Source organism: Chanodichthys erythropterus, chromosome 17, assembly GCF_024489055.1.
Source record: "Chanodichthys erythropterus isolate Z2021 chromosome 17, ASM2448905v1, whole genome shotgun sequence".
Classification (NCBI taxonomy): Eukaryota; Metazoa; Chordata; class Actinopteri; order Cypriniformes; family Xenocyprididae; genus Chanodichthys; species Chanodichthys erythropterus.
The window spans coordinates 27,465,153-27,489,628 of NC_090237.1; the positions used below are offsets into that span (position 1 = coordinate 27,465,153).

At 37.6% G+C, this 24,476-nt stretch overlaps 2 protein-coding genes across 5 annotated transcripts in view; one reads left to right on the forward strand and one right to left on the reverse strand.

The window, feature by feature from the left end:
* The window catches only part of LOC137004672 (IgGFc-binding protein), a 68,482-nt gene extending 57,460 nt beyond the window's left edge, over positions 1 to 11,022 (reverse strand). For both annotated transcript variants that reach the window (XM_067365234.1, XM_067365236.1), the window contains exon 1: positions 10,888 to 11,022. The gene's annotated coding sequence lies outside the window, so the exon portion shown is untranslated. The remainder of the gene's footprint in view (positions 1 to 10,887) is intronic.
* Positions 1 to 24,476, forward strand: part of si:dkey-262k9.2 (uncharacterized) — a 31,524-nt gene that overhangs the window by 1,016 nt on the left and 6,032 nt on the right. The window contains exon 2 of one of the 3 annotated variants that reach the window (XM_067365240.1): positions 8,722 to 8,780. In XM_067365240.1, coding sequence (XP_067221341.1) covers positions 8,722 to 8,780 — 59 coding nt within the window. Of the gene's footprint in view, positions 1 to 8,721; positions 8,781 to 14,517; positions 14,654 to 18,274; positions 18,356 to 24,476 lie in introns of those variants that run through there. The other 2 variants (XR_010892166.1, XR_010892167.1) reach the window with 2 other exon arrangements.

Genomic DNA, 24,476 nt, shown 5'->3' on the forward strand with positions numbered 1-24,476 from the left:
TGAATATGAATGTGAATAGAAAAAAAAAAAAAAGTCTTGTCACTGAATGCAGGGGAATGATCTGCTGCATAGGCCGTAATAAAACCTATTGACTTTTTATCTGCATAGAACTATTAATACATACATAGTGTCTTTACCAGCATTAGTCCAAAACCCAGGACCGCCCATACAAACATCACTATATGATAAACAGCAGTTCTCAACTGGATGGTCGTATTTTATAGAAAATTTATATTTTATCAAATATATTTTACTCTAAAATTGCTATCAAATGAAAGCCATATGTCTAACCAAGTTGTGTTCCAAATCTGAAGTTGATAGCACAAATTGAAGTTCCTATGAAATTTTGTTTAGGCGCTGTACCAAAAATAGCCACTGGATGTCACAGACATTCTATTGAATTTGTTTTATGCATTCTCCTGTTACAAACTCTTTCCAAATATCACTTCTATCACAAAACAGACACATATGGAATAGTGAGACTCAGACCTTTCCGACGATATGTGTTTTGTCAAACTTGTCAAACAAAAAAGGTTTTAAGTATAAAGTAGCTAAAATAATTATTGTAATATGAAACCTGACCCAACCCACTAGGGGAGGAGCTCACTAAAAGAAATTAAAGTATCATTTCCATGGTAACACAACATCCGATTTCAAAAAGTTTTGAATCTTGAGTTTGTAAGCTTGCGAATGATACCGATTACTAAATTGATATGTAAAAAAAAAAAAAGGCAATAAATAAAAACTACCTGTGGTTAAGGTTAATAAATCAAAAAGAAAATTATAAAGACAATCATCCTGCAGTTTTAATAAATGCATAAAAATAAGATATTCTGAAGAATGTTGGTGTCTAAACAACATTGGACATGTGTGTGTGTGTTTCACAGAAGGAAGTCATCCAGGTTTGGAACATATATATATAAAAATTTTCATTTTTAGGTGAAATATTCCTTTAACTACATTAACATTGTAGAGACTAATATGCACATTTTAATAAACTGATTTCAAAAGTGAAAATCACAAACAGCTGTTCAGCAATTACTGAAAATGCACAGGTGTTTCAAGACAAACTAGTTCAGCCCTTCAGATTCTCTGACATTACAGTTGCAGTTCCCACAGAGGCCACAGGTTGCAGCAAAGTATTTGCTAAAGAGGGCAAAACTGCCGCTTCATCTCAGTCTGAGAATGTGGAGCTTTTGAGTCACCTTTATGCTAAAATAAAAAGCAGCAAATCTTACATTAAAAAGGCAGTGAATGAGTTATATTTGTTATTTATGTTCAAAATATTATTAGTCTCATACATGTTCAGAATCTGTAAAGAAAAAAGACTGTATCTCCAGCCTGAAACTTTACATAGTGGGGCAAGCTGAATTTTAAAGGTTCAGGCTAGAGAATCGCAAACACACCCTCAAACTCTGATTGATACAAGCCTCCTCTGGCCGTTCACCTAGTTAGATCAGGTGTGAGGATGTGCTGTATTTTACTCCATATCGTATGCTACCAGACTTAGCTGACACAAACACCTGCCTGTTGATTTTCAAATTACCATTAAGTCTACAAATCAGCAAATATTCAGTCCAATTTTTGTCAAATGTGCTTTCTGCTTCTCAGAACTCTATTGAAACGCCTCAGGCTGTTGTTCGTACTTTTGTCTCTAACCGTGAACAAATTGTTTAATGAGGCGCTTTAATATCTGAATGTCAATGCATATACCTGTGCAGATCACCTAGGGCTCAGTCAAGGCATCATGGAAAAATGTGACCTGTTTTTCAACTCGGCTTTCAAACTCATTGACCCTGCAAACCTTTGTGTACTTGAACATACAACATGTACTAAAGTGCATTTGCGCAGGAACCTGCTAGTTATGATGCAATCCTTGCAATTGAAAACAAGCTGCCCTCATTCTTGACTCACAGTTCCCTCCCCGCACCTCCACACAGGGCTGGGCAAAAATACATCAAAATGTATTTTAAAATAAAATACAAAATACCTTAATTTTAAGTGTATCCAAATAAATTACAAAATACAGCAGCCACACCATGTATCAAAATAAACTACTGTTTCTTTTTTTGTATTTTGAAAATACTAAAAAATACTTTTACAAGGGAGCATGAATTGGCCTATTTGATGTTTTATTAGACAGATGAGGAACTGTTTGGATTCATTCATTGACTGAAAACTAATCATGATATATAGCTTCTTGTTTAAATCTTGTTTTCTTGATTTACCGCGATTACCATGTTTTACCATGATTAATATCGATCTAGCTTACAAGTGTCTCATAGCAGCCTCCAAGCAAACGCACAGAGTAGTACTATAACAACTTTCGCATCCATGAATATGATTTCTGCCCAAGTCCCATCCCGATTCTTTTCCACCAGCTGTAGACATGAAAACAACACATCCCATGATTCCACAAAATCAAGGATAAGTGACTGAATAAGCGACCTCTAATGATGAATATTTACATACTGTGGCTTTAACAGATCAAATATTCACATATCCCTGTGATCTCCCAGATGAAGGTTAGTAGGAACTGTTTAATTTTAAACAGTTTGCAAATGACTCATAATTGTATTCTAATTTAGTTACTTGGTGTTTGGTAACAAAGGGCCTACTTTGCATCAGCAACACTGACTCAATGACCAACAAGTCATTCATAAGAAGACAACTGATGGCTCCTGTATTCATAGCAACTTCTAACTAATTATTCATAAATGTGACCCGTCACGGAAACCAGGGACACAAGTCGGCAGCACAACTTTCGAGCAAAATGAGAAAGAAGCATTCAAAATTGGTGATTTTCGTTTTTTTGCAGAATCTGTTAGTTGAGATCATGAAGAAGCCTTTCCGTGTTTGAGATAGCAGTATTGGTATATTCAAAAGCGTACATTTTGAGGTTGAAATCGGCTTGTTTTTCGGAGATTCTAGCACGCAGTAGGGGCGTGTCATGTCTGTGTGTATTTCCATACTGGGAAGCGTGGCTACTTATTATGCAGCGCTCTGGCCGGCTCTAGCTGATATCAAAATTCAATGAAGAACCGTGGCCGTTACAACGAAAATGTTTTGAAGTACTTCTTCGACAAGCCGGATGCTTATGAACAAGCGCTCACTGATTCTGAAGATGATCTGAGCGACGATGAAAGCGACATAATAAGACAGGTTGTCGTCGACAGGTTCGAGGAGGCGAAAAAGCAGAAAGCGGCGTTCCAGAGATTCCTCCCCCGAAAATCTCATCCCCCTGAGGCTGCTGGGCGGGGGCAGCCTCAGCCGACAGCCGGCTCCTCGGGACACAGGTCCCAGCAAAAGGCTAGTGTGGCCGCCCGTGCTCCCCCACGGAAAGCTTGGGGACCGGAGCGTGCTGCACAGCCAAAGCCTTCCGGGGGTAGGGCGGATCTGAGGACCGTCATCATTTCCCGGAAGGCTTCCCAAAAGAAGTCCTGATGCTCATGGGTCAGGGCTTCTGAGGGCAGTCCCCTCCGAAGGGGTTCGACGATTAATTTCTATCGTTCCCCATCGGTGCCCTCAGGGGGCTGTTCTGCCAACCCTGCCACCCAGTGTGCGACAGGGCACAGCAGTTCCCGTCGATCCTTCGAGGAGGATCGGCCAGCACGTGATTCGTTTATCTGCCGGTGCGCCGCGTCAGATAAACGAGCCAAGTGCTCAAAAAACACCAGAGACCAGTCTCGAGAGGCTGGTTCCCTTAGTAGAATTTTTGGGGGAATGGAAACTTCTTCCGAATATTTCGAAATGGGTGCTGCTCATGGTGGAACAGGGCTACATAATTCAGTTCGGTTCTCGTCCGCCCAGGTTCAGTGGAGTGATTCACACTATGGTAGCTCCAGAGCAGTCTCTGGTAATGGAACAAGAGGTTACGACGCTTTTGCAAAAAGGGGCTATAGAACGGGTTCCCTCTCCCAGCAAAATGTCAGGCTTTTACAGCCGCTACTTCATTGTTCCAAAGAAGGATGGGGGGTTGCGTCCAATCTTAGATCTACGTATACTAAATCGATCTGTAAAGAGGTTAAAGTTCAAGATGCTTACACTCAGACAGATTATTCCACAGATCAGATCCGAGGACTGGTTTGTGGCGATAGATCTGAAGGACGCATATTTTCACATATCCATCCATCCTTCTCACAGGAAGTTCCTCAGGAAATTACTCTCACTGAGGGCAGCGTATATTCCGGGGTATCTGAATATGGGGGCGGACGCTCTGTCGAGGCAGAGCGCGAGTCCGGGGGAATGGAAGCTTCACTCCGAGGTAGTGGAGCTTATATGGAAAACATTCGGTCGAGCGGAAGTCAATCTCTTTGCCACAGAGGAGTCAACTCAATGCCCTCTGTGGTACTCTCTGAGGCACCCAGCTCATCTGGGGTTGGATGCCATGATACAGAAGGGGCAGAGGTGGCGTCTGTATGCTTTTCCCCCAGTCTCTCTGCTCCCAGGAGTTCTGGACAAAGTCCGTCAGGAAGGGGTAGACCTGATATTGGTGGCTCCTTTCTGGCCAACAAGAATATGGTTTGCGGACCTAGTATCGCTTCTTCACGGCTCTCCTCTGGAGCTTCCAGTCAGACAGGATCTCCTGTCCCAAGCAGGCGGCATGATTTTACATCCCCGTCCAGAAATGTGGAAACTGTGGGCCTGGCCCCTGAGGGGCAAGGCTCATAGAATCTGGTCTCCCAACCGAGGTTGTGGAGACCATCCTTCAGTCCAGAGCTCCGTCTACAAGGAAGCTTTATATGTATAAGTGGAAGGTGTTATCTACATGGTGTAGTCATCTTAAGGTGGACCCGGTCCATTCTTCTATCAGCTGTGTGCTTCAATTCCTTCAAGAAAAGCTTTCAGAAGGCTTAACTCATTCCACACTAAAAGTGTATGTGGCTGCTATTTCAGCCTATCACATTTCTATGGGTTGTGTCTCGGTAGGTCGAGACCCCTTAGTTGTTCGCTTCCCTCGTGGCGCACTGAGGCTGAGGCCTTCAGTACGCCCAAAATCTCCGACCTGGGACTTAGCCATTGTGTTACAAGGGCTGGCTAAGGCGCCCTTTGAACCCTTGGAAGATGTGTCAGATAAAATGCTCACATTGAAGACTACGTTTTTATTGACCATCTCATCCTTGAAAAGGATAGGTGACCTTCAAGCTCTTTCGGTTCTACCATCATGTTTAGAGTTTGCACCAGGCATGGTTAAGGCCTTTCTACATACAAGGCCTGGTTACATACAAGGTCCCCACTAGGGTCCCAGGTCCTATTGTTCTGGAGGCTTTTTATTCCCCTCCGTTCACTAATCCGGATCAGGAAAAACTTAATTTGCTGTGCCCTGTGAGGGCGTTGGATGCATATGTCCACAGAGCTGCCCTGTGGAGGAAATCAGATCAACTGTTCGTATGTTATGGGTCCCCGAGTCGAGGGGGCCCAGCGTCCAAGCAAAGGATGAGTAAGTGGGTGGTTGAGGCCATCACTTTGTCTTATAAAGCCCTAGGGCACCCGTGTCCTTTGGATGTCAGGGCACACTCAACTCGAGGTATGGCTGCTTCAAGAGCTCACATGTCAGGAGTTTCCTTGACGGATATTTGTGGCGCTGCTGGATGGTCATCCCAGCACACCTTCATCAGATTTTATAATCTTAATGTGAGTAGTACCCCAGGTGCTTTGGTGTTACAAGATAGCAGCCAGGCACTCGGAGGCACGGCGCAGTGGGGACAGCGTTCCCATCACGTCACTGACGTAGCGTCGATAGTTCCCACGAAAGGGAACGTCTTGGGTTACGAGTGTAACCCTTGTTCCCTGAGTAAGGGAACGAGACGCTACGTCACATTGCCGTACCTCCAGCATGCCTGGAGCGCTTACTTCAGACATATCACAGAAGCTAGCGTTCTTTGTTTCCGGGCATGCTTTATAGGTTCCGGTCCGCGACGTCGCCCGCCTCTGACGTCACGTTCTCTCATTGGTTGGATACAATAGTGCTTCACGAACACAAAAATGCAGAGGATTCCCATCACGTCACTGACGTAGCGTCTCGTTCCCTTACTCAGGGAACAGGGGTTACACTGCATCCTCTGCATTTTTGTGGCATGCTGGAGGCATGCTGGAGGTACGGCAACGTGACGTAGCGTCTCGTTCCCTTACTCAGGGAACAAGGGTTACACTCGTAACACAAGACGTTTTTCTCCCTATAGAGCTTTCTTGAATGCCTACCTTCAAATGGCCACAACTTCTCCAAACATTATCAGATTTCCATGTGTCACACATCGTTGGAAAGCTTGGAGACTACACTTTCAGAATCTGTGAATAACTCAAAATGCCCCAAAATGTCCCTACTTTCCGTGACTGGTCACAAATATAGGGGGCTGCTGCTCGGTATAATAATTTTCTAGAACATTATGTAAATTGGTAAACTATTTAGCTTAGGCTACTAAAACAAACACCAAAACTTAACATGTGTTCTGAACTCAACAAGTCTCTGCAAACTACTGAGTAAGCACCAATCAGAGGCTGCATTTTTATGATGTGATTAAATACTAGAAGTATTTTACAGTATTTTAAAACTATAAAAATACAAAACACTAAAGTATTTTGATACAAAATACAAAGCCATTTTTATCAACCCTATCAAAGTACAAAATACTATTTTGCATTTGGAATACATAGTATCATAAATACTGCCCATCCCTGTCTCCACAGCACACAAACACACAATAGAGCTTGGTTCTGTTTGTAGCTACAGTGGGGACATATCCAGACAACACTCCTCTCCGCCCTCTTGAATGGTTATGTGGTCTTTGGGCCAAAGAGTGTGAAAAGTTTTTACTGAGAAGACTGTTTCTAGATCCTGATCACTCTCAAAACAACTGTTGTACTCTGCTATCAGTCCATCAAAGCAAAAAAAAAAGCGTGAACTGCTCGAACTAGCACGTTTATCTCCAGACATCTTTTTTTTTTAAATGCTATTTATAGTAAGTGCAAATAGCTGTAGATGCTATTTACACAGTGAAAATAGTGATATATTCGATGTAAAGACAGCTGTTCTTTGCAATAAGTAAATAGTAATTAGATGCTATTTATACTTTATACTAGCAGATATATACTATTGAACCTCAGTATTGTACATTAACAGAATGCAATAATAACAGTGTAAATGACTTATTAAAATTATAATGTGATACTGTATGTGATACTGTATGTGAAAAAGGGAGAAGAGCGAGCTCGGCAAAAGGCGGTCTCGAACCCAGATCAATCGTGTCACAAGCTAGTTCTACACGCCTTACGCACTATTGCCTACACCAATGAAGCCAGTGAATCACGCATGTCATTTTTGATCAGTTTTATTTGCACACTGGCGGATAATTTTACGTAACTAAAATGCAATTAATTTAGATTCCCCAGGAAATAATACAAAATATCTTAGATCATTTTCTTATATAGAAAATGCATCTTGATTTAAGAATTTTTAGATATTTGTACTTTAAATATAAGATAAACAATACTCAGTAAGAAAAAAATTTTGCAGTGTGATTGAATTAAAGGGTTTGTTCACCCAGAAATGAAAATTCTGTCATTTATTACTCACCCTGATGACATTCCACACATGTAAGACCTTTGTTCATCTTCCGAACACAAATTAAGAATTTTTTAGATAAAATCTGATGGTTCAGTGGGGCCTCCATTGACAGCAAGATAATTAACACTTTCAATACCCAGAAAGCTACTAAAGACACATTTAAAACAGTTCCTGTGACTACAGTGGTTCAACCTTAATGTAATGAAGCGAAGAGAATACTTTTTGTGCGCCAAAAACGCACAAAAAGTGCGCCAAAAAACAAAACAAAATAACAACTTTATTCAACAATAGTGATGGGTGATTTCAAAACACTGCTTCATAAAACTTTAAAGCTTTTTGAATCAGTGTTTTGGAGCTTGTATCAAAAAGTCACATGATTTCAGTAAACGAGGCTTCATTACGTCATAACTGTTTTACGAGTTCACATGTACATATAATTCAATAGAATAAAAGTTATGGCGTGCTGTCAGCGGCGAGGACTCCGAGCTCGGAATATTGGCCTGAACCCAGAGTACCTCCCCCGTGTTGATTATCTTGCTGTCAATGGAGGCCTCACTGAGCCATCGGATTTTATCAAAAATATCTTAATTTGTGTTCCGAAGATGAACAAAGGACTTACTGGTGTGGAACAACATAAATAATGAAGTAAACATAAATAAAAAAAGTAAATAATGATATACTTTTCATTTTTGGGTGAACTAACCCTTTAATGAAACATCGCTTGCACTTTAAAAATGGGAAGGAGGCCGAAAGAAACTCTGGGTTTACTGAAGAAAACCTGCTTCTGAGCAGGTTAGGTTCACACAGTAAGTTACCATGGTAACTGAATCTGAGTATATGTTACCTCCCTTTCAGAAATGGGCTTGAATTACCCTGCTTTCTTGGGTTTGCCATACCTCCCATTCTGAAATGGAAAACCCAGAGTTTCCCTCATTTCAGGATTAACATACTCAGAGTTTTCACTAAACCTCCTTTCTGAAATGGGCCCAAGAACATAAAGATTCATGACTCACCCTGAACCAAACATATCTGTGGACAATCAAACATATGAGATTGTCCCACCACTTATACCTACCTGTCTCTTACTAGCAATACCAGGAAGCAAATAATTGCTCATGGCTTTAAAACAAACTAAAGGCTATTTCCTGTTTCAATAGGAAATATGCAAATATGGGAAAGAAAACAATCTCCAACACAAGGAAACTCGTCTTCAAGGGTAAGCATCTCTACAACAGCATTTTAGTGATATGCTAATTGAAAAAAGAAAAAAAAAGATAATAAAATTGGTAACATTACAACGATAACTAGATGAAAAAAGTTTGTCGAGACAAACTTTAAGTTGGTTTGAAAAAGCCGGTCCAGAAAGTTTGAAGCAGTTTTAAAAGTTTTCAGTTTGAAAGTTTTTAGTTTGAAAGTTTCAGTTTAGTAGTTTTGATAGATATGTGGTTGCTATGGTACTCTGGTTGGTTGCTAGGGTGTTGCTATGTGGTTGCTATGGAACTCTGGTTGGTTACTATGGTGTTGCTATATGGTTGCTAGGGTACTCGGGGTGGTTGCTAGGGTGTTGCCAGGGTGATTTGTGTGGTTGATGTGCAGTTGCCATGGTGTTCTGGGTGGTTGCTATGTGGTTGCTAGGTTGTTCTGGGCTGTTGCTATGATAGATAGATAGATAGATAGATAGATAGATAGATAGATAGATAGATAGATAGATAGATTTAGTTTGATAGATAGATTGATTGAAAGATTTAGATAGATAGATAGATAGATAGATAGATAGATAGATAGATAGATAGATAGATAGATAGATAGATAGATAGATAGATAGATAGATAGATAGATACATAAATACATAGATACATAAATAAATACATAGATACATAAATAAATAGATAGATTGATGAGTTTATGAGTTTGAATGAGTTTCAATGGATTAGAAATAGTACATAGAATGACACTTGAGTCTAATTGAGTTTTTGAATCTAATTGAGTTTTTGAGTCTAATGGGCGTCCAGTGTGCGAGCCCCTTCAGTCAGAACAGTCTGAAGTTCTGACCCAAGTAGAGTTAAAGCTCTAGGAGGAGTTAGAGGTGGAAATTTTAGTCTCAGAAGAAAATAGCATAACAGTAAGTTGGCTATTTCAAGCCAACTTAATTATGAACATAATTTAATAATAGGCCTTTTAGGAGAATATTGTCACAGTTTCAAATCATGAAAACTCATCAAAAAATAATTTTAAAATTACGTTATGAGATTAATTTTGCAGCATTATATAGTTTTATGTGTATGTAGGTGTGATTTTAATTAGATTTAGTTTATAATAAATTTAAATTTAATAATTAAATTTCAATATTTCAAAGTTTTGAGTCATGGATGCATTATTGATCAAAAATGACAGTAAAGACATTTACAATGTTACAAAAGATTTATATTATTTATATCAACACTGTTCTTTTAAATGTTCTATTCATCAAAGAATCCTGAAAAAAATGTATCACCATTTCCACAATTATTAATCAGCACAACTGTTCAACATTTATAATAATAAAAAATAAAAAATTTCTTGAGCAGCAAATCATCATATTAGAATGATTTCTGAAGGATCTTGTGACACTGAAGACTGGAGTAATGATGCTGAAAACTCAGCGTTACATCACAGGAATAAATTATTACATTTATATATTAAAATAGAAAACAGTTATTTTAAATTGTAATAATATTTCACAATATTGCAGTTATTTACTATATTTTTTTAATCAAATAAATACAGCCTTTGTGAGATGAAGAAACTTAAACTATATATATATATATATATATATATATATATATATATATATATATATATATATATAACAGATCAAATAACTGATCAAAACTAAACTTTTGGAGGTAGTGTATATTTATTTATTTTAACAACACTAAAACTCCATCTGAACTGTTAACAAAATCCGACAAAAGAGACTTTTCTTTAACATTGTCAAATTTGGAAAACTCATGACAAGCAGGAAGTTCAGGAACCAATTCTATAAAAAAAAAGCCAGTTTGATTGATTTATTATTTTGAGAATACAGCAAAGATCTCACATACTGTAGTTCTCAAAGTTATTGACTTTATATGCCTCATTTCTTTGGAAGAGATCAACAGTTCCAAGTACCTTTTTTGACTAACTGTCAGATCACCAGTGACTCAGAGGCTTAAGTTACGTATCCAAGAGTGACAAATAACAATGCATTTCGTAAAGCCACCTTTCAAAACAAGTGTGGGCCTAGCATAACTGGTTCTTTAGCTTCTCAACAGCTGTATGAATGCCAGCAGAACCAGTCGTACCTTTGCTGATATCAGCTGAAAAATCCGTTAGAAAGGGCAGGGGCGGAGCCCTACGGGTAAGTGTTATTTTGGCACTGTAAAGTAGCTGAGGAGCAACACCTTTGCCTACAGGTCTTCAGCAATCTTTCCTCATCCAACTAGAAGAAAGAGAGACGCGAGTGAGTCAGATGCATGACCGATACTCAAAACAATATCATATCATGGCGTCAAGGAGTCAGGCTTACAAATCACTTATCTTCAAGGATCACATATTCTCAAAGCGTACCATGTAGAAATGGAGATTTATTTATTTATTTTTTTTTAAGGAATAGTTCTTTGATATGGAACTATAGAATATATAGTATAGAGTATATAGTATTTTACGAGGTGGCTAATTTGTATGAATTCGTATGAATGACCTACACCTAACCCCGCCCCTAAACCTACCCGTCACTGGGGTTTAGAAAGATCGTATGAATTCATACGAGTGAGGTCATATGATTTAGCCACCTCGTAAAATACGTACAAATTATTCGTTAGATACACCCCGATCTCACAGCAATTTGTACGTATTTTACGAGGTGGCTAATGATTTACAATTGAGCAAAAAATGTACTAATTTATTCAAGGTTGTATGAATTTGTACGTTTTTTGCTAAATTGTACGTATTTTACATGTTGCCAAATTCGTATGAATGACCTACTCCTAACCCCGCCCCTAAACCGTCACTGAGGTTTAGAAAGATCTTTCTCGAAATTCTGACTTTTTTTTCTTAGAATTGCGAGATATAAAATCGTAATGCAAGTTATAAATTCAGAATTGTGAGATATAAACTCGCAATATTTATAGTCATGAGTTTATATCTCTTGACTGTTTCTCAGAACTCTGACTTTATATTTCACAATTCTGACATTTTTCTCTGAATTGTGAGATATAAAATTGCAATTGTGAGTTATAAAGTCCAAATTGAGAGATATAAACTCACAATTGCGAGGAATAAAAAGTAAGAACTGTCAGTCAAAACGTCTCAATTACCTTATTTCTGTGGCAGAAACAAGCTTTCATACTTTCGTCACTTACTCATCATCCTCATGTGTTTCAAAACCTGGAAGAATTTATTTCTTCCAAGCAAACACATAAGAAGAGGTTTACAGCACATGTCCAAGCAGCTAAAACACCAGAGGCGAGGTTTAGCAGAGTGTCTCAGCTGTGCTTTTTCACACAATGAAATTGAATTGTTTGTGACCATGGCTGCGTTTCTTGAAAGAGTCCTAGAGACTATTGGTGGAAATTAATTAATGAATAAAATTAATTAATTAATGGTTCTACAATGTACTTAGGCTTACAATGCTTTTGGGAAATGCAGCTCACATAGCTTTCATGCAAGATTTTTAGTGAATAATGACTTGGTCTGTATGTTCTGTGATAATGAAATGGTCTGTTCCTCACACAAAGCTATTGTATGGCTTTGGAAGACTTGAGATATACAGTAGTGCACAAGTCATATTATGAACTGCATGCTTTTATGATGCTTTGACAACCATTTCATTGGATGAAAGAGCTCAGACACTCTGCTTAACCTCTCCTTCGGCGTTCTACTGCAATAAGAAAATCATCCTTTTGGGGTGAAATAACTCTTTAATAGAGAAGCCTGTCTCCCACTGACAACCTCTGAAGATCTGATTCAGCACAATTATTTACCTAGACATTGAGTCCATGTTATAATGGGAGTTGGCTGAGCAAGTCAAGGCTTGACTGCAGATTTGAAGGACATGAGTATTGTTCCTTTAGTTTAGATGGATTACATGTGATTAATCCAACCCTTAACCTGTTTGTTGGTAGCCAAAAGTCATGAAATCAATCAAACACCTGACATTAAAAAAAAAAGCTTTCACAAAATTTGTTGTGATCAGTATTTATGCCTGCAAAGCCTTTTTTTTAAACAACTTATAAAAAAAAACTGCATAAGGATTATATGTTTCGTTTAGATTTGTATGGCTCTTTTATGAGAATATGGAGCCCACACTCAAGAAGGAAAATAAAGAAACCATTTTATTCAGAGGCCCAAACTGAGCAAAAATATGCAATTTGGTCCAGTTGCTGTTGTTTATAAGGCCCAGAAGTTTAAGAGATTTAAAATGCATACATCACTCTATATCTCCCAATAGTATGTCTTAGTAAGATTATATTTAAATGCATAGTTTTATATGGAAGCTTGTTCTGCCACTAAATGAAAATAAATAAATAATTAAATAATTGCAACTTTTTATCTCACAATTCTGACTTTAAAAAAATAAAGTTATAATGTCGGAATTGTGAGATATAAACTCAAAATTATGAGAAATAAAGTCAGAATTGGTTGATATAAATTCGCGATTCTGACTTTTTTTCTCGCAATTCTGAATTTTTTCTCGCAATTCTGAATTTTTTCTCAGAATTGTCAGATATAAACTCTCAATTGCGATTTGTAGAGTCAGATTCTGAGGGGAAAAAATACTTTTTTTCTCAGAATTGTGAGATTATATCTCACAATTCTGACTTTTTTCTCACAATTGTGTGTTAGAAAGTCCGAATTGCGAGATGTAAAGTCACAATTCTGAGAAAAAAGTCAGAATTGCGAGACTGTGTACATCTACTTTTTAAAAATGCTAAACGAATAGGATACATGTACTGGCCATTACAGGTAAACATATTATGCATATTATATATATATATATATATATATATATATATATATATATATATGGAATATTGCAGTATTTATTATAGATGATTTATCTGTGCACATCATTATTTAAAAAAAATGAAGCTACATCTCTTTTTGCTTGTCTGAGGTGAGGGTGGGGCAAACTGTCACTCACATGAGATCCACCAATAGCATACCACAATGATCCAACCGTCCAATCAATTCCCGATGGGCAAAATTAAGTCTCGCCCTACACTTTGTCTCATTCAAGAAGCATTTTTGCTCAGATATACATCAGAATAGGGAAAAAAATACCATTGCAATGTCCATTTTATGCCGACTTTAATATTTTAAAAAGCTAAATAAGAATATTTTTAAACACACACAATCAACGATCAAAACAGTGAATGGAGAAATATGAGACATTGATACTTTCACCAGCTTTGCTTATTATTATGCAAACTAATGCAATAAAATCAACCTTGCTGGATCTTGTACAGAAGAAAATGTAAAACAATGTGGTAAGGATAGGCTAGCGTAGAGGCTGGTTCCCCTGAAATGATGTTGAGCAGAAGAAAGATCTATAGAAGTAACTCATTGTGATATTCATCATGATATTCAGCACCTGAGGGGGCCAGCCAATCCCACTTCTTGTCAAACATGTAATTCATACAAAAGTACAACACTCCCGAAACATCAATTCATATTCATTTGAGATTCATGGAATCTTTCCCCCCCCCAGCATTTACAACCATCCTATATAAATCATTCATGCGAAAATGCTGACTGCATAAGGGAGAACCAGAATTTGAACTGATATATGATACAGAAAAGGCCCCTCTATAAATGTCAATAATACACTCTGTACAAATCCGCTCTTTACAGTCAGTATGGTGTAGGTGAAACGTGTGCAGGTGTCAGGTTTCATGAGGAACGTCAGCCAATGAGACATTCACATCACAGCCCTGTCAAACGCGCACAGGGGTTAAGACAGTCAGGAAGTTCCCATTCTGCCAGGAAGGTTGACAAAGGAGCTCATGTAAGAATAGAGGCAGTCATAAGCGCATGTGAACGATACCTTCAGCAGTGGACAGAAATTTGGTGAGTGGGACTTTTTTCTTCACTGCTTCTAAAAGCACTGCAGGAGTGGATGACTCCAAAGTAAGGAGGGGTTTTCATTTCTATTTAATAAAACATTTAGTTTAGCTACCTCAGGAAAATGAAAAAGCAGTATCTCTTGAATGAATATGATTTGCAATCATGATATGCAATACAGAGTAAATAAAATAGGAAAATAATTGTTTGACAGCATGTTTATTCATTTGTAGGATACTTTGCAGAAATCTGCAGGTGCTCAAAGCACCGCAGAACTCGTCACACACCAGGATATATATTAAAGGGTAATCAGGCGACATGATGGTTCAAATAAAGATGTCTTTGTTTAACTCTCAGTTAAAATTAGTCAGACGTCACATTGCTGACAGTCATCAATTAAGGCAGTGGCCTCTGTGACTGTAAACAGAACATGTTGCCACTTGCATTCCGTGTCCAAACAATTGCATCAAACATGCAGGTCAGTGTCAGCTTATTAGTAGTTTTTAACTTGTGTTTCGCATATTGCATAGATTTATGGGTGTCAAAGACTAATAAACAACAACAAGGGGAACTTATGTCATCTACAAAACAGGAACAGTAGCATCCTCTTTTTTTTTAAAAACTAAACAAAACAAAACAAAAATATTTCCTGTAGCCTATATATAGGCTATTAGTTTCTACTGGACAGTAATTCTCCAAAACTTCAGTGCGTTTGTGTGGTTGAGATGTAAATTGCAGACAGCTCAACTTCACAGCGGAAGCCTTGAGAATCTCTTGTTTAAAGAGGTCAAATCAATGAAACCGCCAACTGTTGGCACACTTTAGGGATTTCAGTGCCTGCAATCTTTTAAAGAAGGTTGCGAGAGACACTATGAGCTAGGCATGAGACGCTTCACTCTTATCAACAAGCAAAGTGGTGTTTGCCACAACCACATGCGTGCATACTCAGCAATGTCTAATACAGGCATAGCATTTATTAGTAATAGTGTGTTTATTATTAAGATCATTTAATATTATGCATGCATCTTTTTGACAGAAGGAATGATTATAGGTCAAACTGGGAACGGAATGGGCTCGTGATACTGTGGTCTGCTTACAAACTTTTGACGCATGAAACTCTTATGTTGACTCGTTTTCACGTGTCAGTGCATCATCAAAGATGATTTATTTTTGATACAGCAGAACATTTGAAGCTTTTATGTTTTCGTTTAGCCTAGCTGCTGAACTTTACTCCACCACATAAGATTCACTTTTATCTTCTGCTGTTGCAGGTGAAGCAAAACTCTGTGCACGTGAGTGAGCGCCAATCTGAAACTAGTGCTTTTCATCCTATGTTGAATTACCACAATTTCGAGATGACTTTGAGATCAGTACTCGATGGTGTACATCGTCATCGAGCGGTCTGTGCAGCGCCACTTCAACATGAACACGCATAGGTTCAGACTACACAATTTTAGCCTGATTTTGGCATGATATGCTAGACTAAAGGCGGGTGCACACTGAGCAATTTTGGCCACGATTTGGTCATCTGAGACACATTTTGAGAATCCTAAATGATTCCAATAATCCTAGGCAGAAATCTGTAGTCGCTAGTTTGACATGTTCACTGACAGCCAGTTAATAACCATTATGATCAAATTTGACCTCTGACAAAATTCTGTCAGAAGATTTGGTGCACAGTCCTGCAGTGTGACTTCTCCTACAACAAACGTCAAATAGCAGTGGGCGCTGGGATGCAAAATTAATTCACTTTGTCTCATTTATGTCATAGTAAACGACAACCAATGCCACGTCTGTGGTGCTTCACGATGTCACGATGCTGAAGCGATCGAATTTTGCGTCCAGTTCTCTTTGACAGTACATATTGTCCTCTTCATGCAATCCAGATATGAGTCCATTGTCAGGTTTTCTTTCTTTTTTGGGCTTTTCTGATGACAAAAATATAAAACAGTTGGTAGCGTTCGGTAGCGATTGTTTATTTAAGCAGGGTAGCCCTTAGCTGGGAATTTGATTGACAAGCAAGCTAACCAATCAGAATGCTGAATCCAAAATTTTGTCCAACAAAGCAGAAAGGAGTTAGCAGATTAACCTCGGTGGACTTGAACTTGAAAAATGGTGTGTATTGACGTCTTTCCGCGTTTAAAACAACATTCCTTCTCATGTTCATTCAAGTTTATTTGACGCTATAAATGAACTAGTAGGAAGAGATGATCGGTTTACGAGCCTCTTGAGCTGAGGCGCTACAACAATCTGTCACGACACATTAAAGAGCCACAAAATGGTATTTATTGTTTGAATTTCTTAAAAAACTACACAGTTTGAAAGCTGGGACTTTGTTTAATATCATAAGTAACCTGCTTTGTCTGTCGATGTGTTGTCAGTGTCCTCTTTGCTCCGCGATGTATTTATCACTGCGTGTGGCATGACAGCACCATGGCTTGTCAGACAAACCAACAGTAACTAAGGCGGGCGGGTCTTTGCGAAGGATCAATTGCTACTTAAAACTAGCTCAATTGCGTTTCAGTAGTAAAAATCGTATTCCGAGGGGTACATATCATTGGGGTTGCTTCAACCTGCGGATATGAAAAACAACCTGCGGCAACACAGTTAGCCCAATTGGCAACACTGCTCACGGCACCTTATTCTGTCAGTCGATAGTCCCGTCTTCTCGATGACAGTACGTCGTTAAAGACTGCAAGCGATGAATGGTCAGGAAGCAACATGTAGTCTGACATGTTTCTTTTCCATGACACAAGGAGTCAAAATCGCATAATCTGACTATTGCAACCAACAATAATATTGTCTGAAGCGGGCAATGCCGCGTTCCAGATGCGGTTGGATGCATGAATATCCCAAAATAAATGTCGTACTTCAGACTTCAGTGAGTTCCAGCAAAGTCCCTTTAAGGCAAGTCACTCGGCGGCCATCTTTGAAATGCCTCTCGGGCATCCAAGTGCATCTCCTATCTCTTTGAATGGGGAAACATCAAATTCTCGAAAGCTGTTTGCCAAGCTTTCGATTAAATTTCATATTTAAAATCCCCAATGAAATCTGACAACAACTGTCTCATAAACTTTGTTTCTAAACGCTCGAATCATGACAAAAAATTGTATTTTTCAAGCTGGATCAAGCTAATGTGCATGCTCAGTCTCTTGTGTTTCATTTCGAAAAAGCTTTTTTGGTGTTTTCTACAAAACGTACCAAATAAGTTTACAAACGCCTTTTTATTGTTGCGTAGTTGACATACAGTCTTTACCTGTCTGTCCAAGTGTATATGGCACAATACATAATCAAATATCTACATCCGATCAAATCCACATAACGCATCTAAGGACGCAAAACGACGAGGGCACTTGTAGCCCGATTAAGGTTCTTCCATATGTGTAGTTCTTAAAACCTCTGGAATCACAAAATGAATGACGGATAATTACTTGACATTTCTGGTTTATTTCAACAAAAATGTTGAAAACAAACAGCTTTATTATCATTACAGCATAAGTGCCAGAGAACATATATTGTGAGCTTCTGAAATGGCTTTGAAAATGGGGGCATTGCAGTCAAAATGGTCGAGAACACCTTGTGTTGATAGTTTTTCTTGCACGTGTAAGATGACACGCATAGCGTACTTTTTAGATTTTGCTCTCTGAGGCAGAGCTCAGCTTCAGTCAGCTTCCTGTCCTATTCAGTGTTGCAGGGGCCAAGGAAGTGGTGAGTCTGTAATTAAACTTTGTTTCATTATCAATATTTTATGTGTGAACAGAAGCTTTTATAAGCTTTGTAATAGTTGCAGTGTTTCATTGGCTGTTGTTTGAATTTGTATAGTGAAAGCCATATGGTCAGTGCAGATACTGAACATGACTAAACTAAAAGTGCTGTAGGTGTTTCCTCCCATGTAAAGACAGGTTTTTTTTTGGTAGAAAACAAACGTTGTCAGGCTACTTTTTCCAGGTTATTGAAGAGATATTTGAAAAAAGCCTTTGCAGTTTTCATGAGTACTCATAAAAAAAGTGTTACTACATGGCAACTATAATGCTTAAAGGAGATTTCTGTCTCAAAAGTTCTTCATAGGGTATTTCTGAAACATTAACAGATTCATTCTCAAAAAGTGGTAGTTTATTTTTTATAAAGGCAACAGTGTGTGTCTGTAAAATAGGCTGTGGTCTAGCGGAGTATGCAGGCTTGGTTCTCTAGATGTTTTTTCTAAGGTGACCAAATGTTTGACTGTTTGCACAGTCATGTTAGCTTTCAGATATTGAAGGACGATTGTGCAACATATCTTGATTGCACTAACATACACTTTAACGTGTCTTGTTTGTGAACATTGTCAGTTGAGTTTTAAGGGTTTTGAGTTCCCTTTCAACAGGCGACCTAAATGACGTCACTCTCAAAGAGAATGTCAAACCAATACTCGCCAGACCTGAGGTTTCGTTTCACATACTGAATTTTTCAGCAAATTTCCCTTCCACTGTCTCCCCAGTTCCTCAGCCGTCTCATGCTCAGATACTTTTGGGGGGTTTTTGTGTGCTTGCGTATCTTGTTGCTCTTTTTTTTTACCCAGACATCTGTCAGCAAATACTGTGTAACACAAACCTTATGCAATCATAACCATATCTTAACGATATGAGCTTCTTGCGGTCGGTTGATGTGGTTAAGTTTGCATCTGAGACTGTGTTTTTATGTGCTGCTTTTTTTCTGTAACCCTTTGATGAATGTTTGATGTCCCTATTATTGTACTCTAGGTCCTGTCTATCATCATTGTTGCTTTTTGTAACAAGTCAACCCTGTCACAGCAAAAAAGAAAAGAAAAAAAAGACTGTATATTCAAAGGAATAGTTTGCCCTGAAATAAGTATTCTGCTACCATTTACTCACCCTCATGCCATTCCAACTTTCGTTCCTCTGTGAAATGCAAAAGGAAATCGCTTTGAATAATGTGCTGATTACTCTTTTCCATGTAATTGCTATGGATGGAGATATGATGACTTTAGAAATATTATAGCAGATAAATCATATGACTACTTTTACGATATTTTAATGGTGCCCTTTGAGTTTTTTCAGTCTTCATTAAAATAACATGGAGAACCAGCACAGTCTTCAGAATTCATTTTTGTGTCCATGGAGAAAACGTAAATGGAGTGTCCACTTACCCTAAGTGCAAATAGCCTCCCTTGATGGCAAACGCTATTTACACTAGCTCCGCCCACCAATGCCTGCTTGGGCCACTCAAGTTTTTAAAAAGACACACAGAATTTAACATCTTCAGTGACGTAGCAGTAGCAAATAAGGCTTGTGGACTTGGCTTTTAATAGGATCGACGCAGGTTCGAATCTACCTTTTGCCGAGCTCACATTTATTTTCAATAAAAATTTAAAAAATGAGTGGAAATAAACTGCGAACGAGTGTTTGATAATATTAAATGTGTTTATAGGGTAGGGTTAGGGGAAGGTGTAGGGAGGGTTTTTATTCTCTCAATGAGGAGGCATCCATTTAATCATTTTAAATCTGATATTATTGCATCCTGTTAATGTACAAAAATACTGAGGTGCAAAAAGTATCTGCCAATATAAAGTATAGATAGCATCTAATTACTATCTGCCAATATAAAGTATAGATAGCATCTAATTACTATTTACTCTTAATGCAAAGAAAGAACTGATACTTTTGCATGGTGTAAATAGAATCTATCGCTATTTTCACCTAGTGTAAATAGCATATCTCTAAGAAAATGATGCTATTGTCACTTAGTGTAAATAGAATAAATTGCTATTTTCACTTAGTGTAAATAACATCTACAACTATTTGCATTTAGTGTAAATAGCATCTGTCGCTAAGAAAATATACTATTTTCACTTAGTGTAAATAGCTGCTGCCAAAAGTAAAACCAACATAGAACAACTTAAGGGTTGAGTAAATGAGAATTTTTATTCGGGGGGGCAAATTATTCCTTTAAAATTCATTCTAAATCTAAAACTATCAGACTTCCCATTTACACCTTATTTTAAATTCTGTTTTATGTTGCTATTTTGATCTATACTTTCATTGAATGTCTTTCTCAAGGACTATTTTAAGAAAGTACTAAAGCAGGAGGATTTCAGCCTTCTGTTTTTCTGCTTCTGCAATCACACCTGTGAAACATTTGTTTGTGTCTTATATAAACTATATCCCACAAGTATTTCACTTTCAGTTCAGGTCAAATTTAAACATTTGCCAAAACCATGTCTATTAAGTTTAGATCTTATGTGGTATTGTTGGGGTTTTTGGTTCACACAATGTGATGGCAGTGAAGAACTGTAGATCAGAAGACAATTGTCTATGTTTAGAATCTTTGTTGGAATACATAACAGGTCACATGTGTCACTTAGCCAGATGTGGGAGTGTGAAATATAGAAAGAAACTGGCAGAACGTATTCACACTTCGCGAATTGGCATAATGGGGAATAAAGCAACAATATGTTCAGTTAAAAATAATTAGATTTTGGCAGCCAATGACTGAAAAAACAAAACAAAAAATCAGCCTCTTACTCAGCCTAATCATTATGCTTTAGAGTTTTGAGTTTATTTCAAAGAAAACTTCAGCTTTTTAGAGTTCACCTAAACATGTAATAAGAGTTTTTGTCCTACTCACCCATATCAGCCATAAACTTTTATTGTCAAGTCTGGTTAGGACACTGTGTAATACTCTTATGGAACTTGTGCCAAATGTTACATATAATGCTGACATTATAAATGTACTTACTGATTCAACTGGGAGTTTTTAGTGAGTCTGGCCTAGATATGGTGGAGACGTAGATGACTGTTTGTGACTCAGACTAAGTAAACAATCAGGCAAGATTAATTTCCATAAGAACGGAGCAAGGTGCTTTCGTAGTCACCAGTTTATTTGTTCCTGTTCTTAATTTTCAGGAAGAATTTATTTTTTTTGGTGCTGCATGGAATAATTTTGATATCTTATTTTTATTCAACAGTTCCCTCATCTGTCTAAAGTCTATATGTAATCAACTGTTCCTCTTAACTTTCCTAATACATGCTCCTTCTCCTTTTGTGAATGGTTCATCTGTTCATGTTAAAAAAAAAAAAAAGTTTAGATTCACAAAAAGCAAAAAAGTTTAGCTTCACAATCTTTAATCAGAAGTGTGAATTGAAACTTCCTCTACTTCTGTAGTGATTTTTGGACTAATTTCTCATTGCTTTAAATTGTCACACCACCATCAGCTCAGTCTGTTTGTGGGAACACGCAGAACTCTCACACTGTAGGACAATGCAACGAAGAAAAAGAAAACAATCCTGTTATACTTTGCTGTTGTTGATTTATGATTTTATGAAGTATGAAAGAGGTTTTTTATCGGTGGCTTTGCTGCAGGCTCATGTTGGGCCTCTTTCGCAGGGCTACGTGTATTAAAGCGCAAATTAGGTGGAGGCAAAACAAGTGCAAAAACTGGAGAATAGACCAAATTCAATTTGAATTCAAATACACACAAATATATTAGCCAATTGTTCAGCAACACAAGCTTGAGGAGGACTGTCAACTCTTAGGCATTGGACTGCATTGATAAATATTTTCAAATTGGTTCAGCTTATTATTTCTCCGAGGCAGCCGGGCGCACCAAATTGGAATTTCGGGAGGGGGTTTCAGACGGCTGTAGGTTACTGTTGATGGGAGATTTGCTGTCACATTTTTACAAGCTTGGATTGTGCTTGCTCCGACAACCAGTCCCACATCTTCTGATTAACAGCTTAATTGAGAGAATCTCTCTTGCCGTGACGACCTGAATTGAGCGTGGAAATTCCAAATTACGAGACGAGTTAAGCCACCGCAATCTCTCTCTCTTCCAAAGCCAGCCTATTTTCCTTTTTTCTGGCTGCTGCACAAATACTGCAGTCCCTTAATAATGAGATTGCCAAGACAGCCTATCATTAAGACAGACATACTGGTATCACTACCATGATGCTTCTTTCATCTTCACTTATTAACAGTTTTGGACACATTTAAAACATGTAAGCCGCAGTCGAAGACATGACAATGTAATTAGAACAAAGTGTTCCAGGCTACTTTCAGCTGATGTTTCTTTAATACGATAATTTGCTAAGTAGACTATAGCCTTCTTAGGGTCAAAGCAACCTCTCCGCTCAGCACATTTCACAGGTTGTTGCACAAACAAAGCTTATTTGACAGAATCAAAAACATTTCTCATTATCTTGCTTTTATTGACATTCAAAAGTCAGCTTCACAAAGCCACCACTTATCTCTGTTGGGCAGTAAAGGCCCTGATGTATTTCATGTGAAATTGAAGAATGAACTCGTGTGACGTAATTTTGAACAAAATCAGGCCAAAACTATGTTTGTTTCGGAAGTAATATAATTAATATATAATATAAATTATAATAATATAATTAATAAAAATAATATAATTATTTTTGAAGTTTTATTAAGTGTAAACAATAAGATTTTGTGATTTTTATAATCAATTAATAACACTGCTTTTGTCATTTTTTAAGTCATTTGGTTTAACCAAAATTTCGGTTTTACCAAAAGACACATTTGGTTATACCAAATGACGATATTTTCCAGCAATGCTAACAGGCTGATATCTAGCTAGCTAGCGAAATGACAATCAAACATTTTATATTTAGTGCAAGTTTTTAAAATATTACAACATTTTCCATGTTTTATAGCGGTTGTACCGAATGACCTGAAGTGAAAACATGAATTTTTCAAATAGTTAAGAGAGAGTTTGTTACTTTGCTTCATGACCATGTGGTTCTTTGCAGGGGTCTGAATGATGTCACATCCTATCACATGATATTGACCACATGACTTGATCTAAAATGGCCCCTTCATATTGGTAACTCCAATTGACATCAATGAAATTCATTTTTCCGGACATTCTTTCTCATAACAAAGCAATGACTTCTTCACATACTTTTAATACCATTTTGCAGGATGTTGATATATGATGTTATAAAAGCATGCCATTATAAAAAATACATTTATTACATTTTAAGATATTTTAATCACAAATGAAATGGCTGTATTGGCCTTTGGACGGTTAAACCGAATGACCTTTTGACACTTCAAAATCTTTAAAATATCTTTATATGTAGCAAAATATAATTGGATTCAATAAAAGAGATCTAGTTGTACTACCTTACATACTTTGGATGTCATATCATTGTTTTTTATTATTATTAAGGCCTTTGGACAAAAAAGTGACCCATCACGTCACTGACCTTCATATAAACGCCACTCAATATGGCTAGTTTTGGCCATGATTGGGGCTAGTTTTGATTAGCAATTGGGCTTGTTTTGTTGTGCAGACCTGTCAACCCTGATTTCTGTCCCTCCATTGACAGTCCACGCAACTACCACTTTGTTGCTTCAAAAAGTTCATAAAGAGATTGAAAAATGAATCCATAAGAATCGAGCAGTTTAATCTAAATTTTCTGAAGAGACACGATCACTTTATATGATGAACAGGTTTAATTTAGGCTTTCAATGGCTACATCGGATATGGTAACCAATCAGGAGATGAGAACCAATCAGGTTAATTCTTGTGTGTTACGCAGCACGTTTGCGTTTCTGCAAGAAACAATGGTGCATTTCAGACAACTCACAATTATGAATTTTCCCACCTGCTATTGGAAAATAATGCCATTCAGAGTCAGATATCCACGACCCCAACCTCAGCAAGAACTGTCATTTGACGTCATTTAGAAGATGGTGGCATGGAGGGTGTGCTGCTAAATCACAATTATTTTTAAAATATACACACCTTGTAAATGAAATTAATAGGAAAATATGTTTTTCTGAATTATATTTTTTTTAAGTTATT